This window comes from Spinacia oleracea, chromosome 4 (assembly GCF_020520425.1).
Source record: "Spinacia oleracea cultivar Varoflay chromosome 4, BTI_SOV_V1, whole genome shotgun sequence".
Lineage (NCBI taxonomy): Eukaryota > Viridiplantae > Streptophyta > Magnoliopsida > Caryophyllales > Amaranthaceae > Spinacia > Spinacia oleracea.
In genome coordinates this window covers 132,369,341-132,374,539 of record NC_079490.1, presented here as the reverse complement: position 1 = coordinate 132,374,539, position 5,199 = coordinate 132,369,341, and the positions used below count along the sequence as shown (strand labels likewise).

General features: G+C 36.9%; 1 protein-coding gene across 1 annotated transcript; it reads right to left on the bottom strand.

Annotated features, from left to right (window-relative positions):
- Positions 1–3,425: 3,425 nt before the first annotated feature.
- LOC110794928 (uncharacterized) lies at positions 3,426–4,746 on the bottom strand. The gene is made up of 2 exons (XM_021999893.2): positions 4,174–4,746; positions 3,426–4,091 (listed from the first exon to the last, which is right to left on the bottom strand). Exons 1-2 carry the CDS (start codon positions 4,744–4,746, stop codon positions 3,426–3,428), a joined length of 1,239 nt encoding a protein of 412 aa, XP_021855585.2.
- Positions 4,747–5,199: the final 453 nt, after the last annotated feature.

The following is a 5,199-nucleotide window of genomic DNA, read 5'->3' as shown; positions in this document are numbered from 1 at the left end:
TCTCGAAATTATTGGCATTTGTTGTTGGAGCTTGAATTCCACAAGTGACTTCAAAATCCCCCAGAATTCCCAAATTCTTCACCGGTAGAGCCATACTCTCAACCGTAGGTCTTGAAAGCTCTTGGTCCGGATTCTTGCTCAAAGTATCAAATCTATTGTATCTTGAGGACCGGTTTCAAATTCGCCTTAAACTCCGCAATGTCCTCTCTAACTCTTGGTCGAGAGGGAAGAGAGGCCTATGACGAGTGCGGCCCCTATCCTGTATACAATCTCAAGGAATACGTGAGCAATGACAAGTATACTAAAACTATAATGAAAATTTTGGTTAAACTAGACTTGACTAAACTAAACTCAAAAACAACAACCGTTCCCCAGCAATGGCGCCATTTTGATAGGGCGTTTTCCGTGTCGTTGAATCGAAAGCCGCCGAATCAAACAAAATTTATAAGATCCTAAACCAACGCACTATATGGACTATAGTGGCAAGCTAAGGTATCGTCCCAAGAGAACGATTGGTTTGAGCTTAAACACCAAGCTATCTTAGAAAGAAAATTGAATTGATTGTGTCACAACTAAGGAATCTAGGCTAATTAGGCAAACAATTATGGAAAGTGTTAAGGAATTGGGGATCAGCTTGGATTCATTGGGGAAAAATGAATTGCAATGCAAGCATGATAATATAAAGATATGCAATTAAGGAAGCAACCAACAATTATGGCTTGGCACCCCTCTCGGTTAGCAAGCCTTGCCAACTCTAACTCCAATGGTACGCTCTCGCTTCACCTTAGAACTAGGATGGGAAATTAAATCAACTAGTCACTCAAATTCATTCATATATAGACTCTAAATTTCTCGACAAATCCACACAGAACACTCAAATTATAATGATAATCATAGTATTTGCAACTACTAATCAAATCATACATGGAAATCCTAAATTGCAAGTCACTATTTAATCACATCACCAATTCAACAAATCAACTCTACATTCTCCAATTACTCCCCAAGAATCACCCCTAACCCTTACAATTGGACTACTCACTACACATTGAGCTAAGTAATGAAATCAAGGAATTGAACATAGTGATGGTATTGAAAACGAAATTGGCGATTAAACTAGCAATTGAATTTGAAATGAATGGAATACAAAAGAAATAGCAATCAATAAGGCAATCACAAAATTCAGAAATTAAAGCAATTAAGAATGCAAAAGAAGAAGTAGAAGAGAATAAGAGGAAGAGAAATTACTATTAAGCTTCAACAAATTCTTCACTAATCTTGAAATTGAACTCTACAATCAAGAATTCTTCAACTTCTCTCTCTAGAATTGAAACTGAAAATAAAAGCTCTCAAAAATATCTCTCTAAAACTAAGTCACAAAAACTTACTAAAAAATTCCTCCTAAAATAATAAAACGAAAAACTATTTATACGTTTTCGAAAATAGAATTTTAAATGACGAAAACGAGCCAGTCCGCATCTGTGTGCGAGCGCACATACCCCTGCGCGAGCGAACAGGAAAGTTTGTGTGGGCGCACAGAAATTCTGTGCGTCCACACAGAGCGACGATTCAGAGGCTTCGCCTCGTGCGAGTGCACAAAATTCATGCGCGGTCGCACAGACTAAATTCAGCAACTCCCTTGAATAATTCTCGTGTGGACGCACACCCTCTGTTGTGTGGGCGCATAGAGGAGCTGGTGCGAGCGAACCGTTGTTTTTCGTGCGTGCGCGCAAATTAGTCAGTAGCTCATGAAATATGCATGGCTTCTCTGTGCGAGCGCGCAGACTGTTGTGCGGGCGCACAACCTAGAGTCTTCAACAATAACTCCTTTTCTTCACTGTGCGCACGCACAGTCCTGTTTCTTGCACATTCTACCTCGGATTTCCACATTTTCTCAAGATTTACCTATAAAACATCATAGTGGAATAAAACATATAAATGGCCTTTAAACTACACAAGAATCACACAAAACATAATAAAAACGATAAGAAATCCTAAGCTAAGAGCGACTTAAATGCCGCTCATCAGGTGCAACCACCTGACTCCATTTCTTAGCTACAAATATGAGAATAGAGGAAATAATTGGTGTCTCTCCTAACACAAACATTACTACATCATTCATCCACTGAGCAGTACACTTATCAACTTCATCTTGCTGCAGTTGTGCTATCACCTTATCACTAGTGCAAACAGGAGCAACATATGTTAGTGCTTTCCCTTTGGTAGCAAGCAAACTACCCTTGACCTTACTGGCACAAGAACTTTGAGTGTTATCACCTGAAATCACCCCAGGCTCTACCCCCATATGCAATTTCCTACTAACAATACGCATAGATTTAACATTAACAGAACTAGGCTTTTCTGCAATTGCATCTAACATTCCAGATGGAGAAGCCACATGATGCGATTTTGAAGCAGATAAAAGGGAGCCATACTCACGAATTACCTGTTGAAGCCTAAGAGAAACTGGACCAGCACTGGGATGGACCAACCTCGGATCCGCCATTGATTCGGGTTCGTGAAATGGGTCATCTTCCATGGTAGTAATTGGAGTTTGAGTGCTCTTCAAGTTACTAGTATGGGAGCTATTATGAAGTCCATAAGTTATTGGAGAGGAGTCTCCATTATTTCCTAGCTTATTAGCTGAAAAAGCCTTATTCTTCTTCCCCATTGATAAGGTTGGCGCAGGATAGTGAAGCTTCCTAATCGTGCGCCGCTTCCATGAACGAGAGAGGGTTTTAGGGTGCTTTTTATTCCAATAAATTTGGATTTAATTAGACCAAATGACCAGACAATAGTCATGTCAAACCCAAGTGTAAAAAACATGTTCTAAAGATTTTTCTTATGTTCTAAATAGTGGCAAATGATTTTTCTAATTAAAATTGTGCAAAATTACCTTATACTTTCACATTCCAAAACATTTTTATCAAAATTTCTTCGTTCACAGTTGAACTTCCAAATGTGACTGTTTTTTTTTTGTTTTAGCAACATTCTTCTCTGTTTTTTCTCTGTTTTCATTTTTTTAAACATATTATTATACTACTTATATTATGCATATTTATATTTTAAAACATGCATCATAACATTTGAACATTTCATGTATAACATTAGAACATGTTTATAACAACATGTAGAATATATAGTAGACAGGGGCGGACCCAATAATTATAAAATGGGGGTCCAAAATTTAATACAACTTCATTGCAAAAAAAAATTAAAAGTCAACTATAAATTTCAAAACACAAATAATAAATTCAGTCATAAGATACAATAAAACTAATGATAATATATTTAAAAAATTAGAAAATTACATTTTCCCTAGCTCTACGATTTTGCATTCCTTGAAACCGCTTCATAATAGCATCATCACTAACTTGGATAAAGATGTCTCGTTCTATAAAAGTGACCAAACAATCATTCAATACTTAATCACCCATACTATTTCGTAGACGATTCTTCACAATCTTCATGGAAGAGAATGCTCTTTCCACACTGGTCGTTGCTACGGGAAGAATCAACACTAACTTTATGAGCAAATAGAATCGTTGGTACACTTGGTGCTTTTCGGTCTCAACTAGCTTCATAGAGAGTTCACCCAAATCTTTCAATCCACAAAATCTATTATTCCTCCGCATATCCGCAATATAAATATCAAGTTGATCATCAAGGCTTAGTAATTCAACATTTGAGAACTCATTGGGATAAAATTCAGCAAGTTTAAGCACTTTATGTTTATCAAAAGATGATAAATTATTAAGCTGACTAAAAGAACTCATACAATTAAGCAACTCCATACTAGCCTCATTGAATTTGTTGTTGATCTCTTGAAGTTGAAGATCGATAACTCCCAAAAACACTTCAATTCGAAAATGATGGTCATTTTTAGTATCCAAACCACCACGATTCTTTGTTCCCGGGGAAACAAACACATCATCCATGTCAATAATTGTGATACCATTCTTGTCACAAAATGAAGTGGTTGTTTCAATGAGAGATTCCCACCCATTTTCCCTCATGTCTTGTAATCTTTCTTTAGTCAAACTCACAAGTGACATAGCATTAACAATATCTTGGTCTTTTTTTTTGCAAAGCTAGCTCATTCACAATCCCAAAAATATTTTTCATCAAATGGATCATGAAAATGAAATTAAATGACTCAATTGCAAAACTTACATGATCAGCTTTTCGAGCATCATCATCACTTCGAGCATCATTTCCAATCGAATCAACTACCCCACAGATTACCGGATACAAAGCAATCACATTCAAAATCAATTTATAATGTGATCCCCAACGTGTATCACCCGAACGACCCAAACCAAGCTCTTGGTTCAATCCTTTCCCACTTTCAATTTCACCATCTTCTAAAGCTTTTACAACTATTTCAGCTTGTTTCTCTCTAAGCATATCCTTTCTCTTACAAGATACTCCAACAACATTTAATAAGTCTCCAAGTGTGTCAAAAATCCAACCACAATCTTTACTTTTCTTTGAAATGACAACAAGTGTTAATTGAAGTTGGTGAGCAAAGCAATGAATGTAATATGCGGATGGCGTTTCATTCATTATCAAAGTTTTAAGGCAATTAATCTCACCTTTCATGTTACTAGCTCCATCATATCCTTGTCCGTGTACACTAGACAAACTCAAAGAATGCTCATTAATCAAAGCAATGATGGCTTCTTTTAGAGAAAAAGTTGTAGTATCCGCAACATGGACAATACCAAGAAATTGCTCCAATACCATTCCTTTTTTTTTTATCAACATAGCGAACACACAAAGCCATTTGTTCTTTACAAGATACTACTACAAATCATCACTTGTGCCACGGTAATCATCGTGGCACAAGTAGAAAATTTCCGTGGCTATGCTATGTAGCCACGGAAATTCCAGGCTGATACTCCCGTGGCACAAGTGGCCGTGGCAAGAATTTTGCCACGGGAAAAACATGGTTGTGGCAAAAATAATTTTTTTGGCCATGGGAAAACCCGTGGCAAATTTTTGTATTTTTCCACGGAAAAAGTTGTGGCAAAATGTGAAAACTCGTGGCGAGGAGTAATATCCTATAGCCACGAAAAAAACCGTGGCAAGAATAAAACATTTGTGGCTAAAAACTCAATTAGCCACAGACATAAAGCATTTATAATCTGTACTGTGTACATGTTACCATAAATCAAGAAAAATGGACACTAAAAAAAT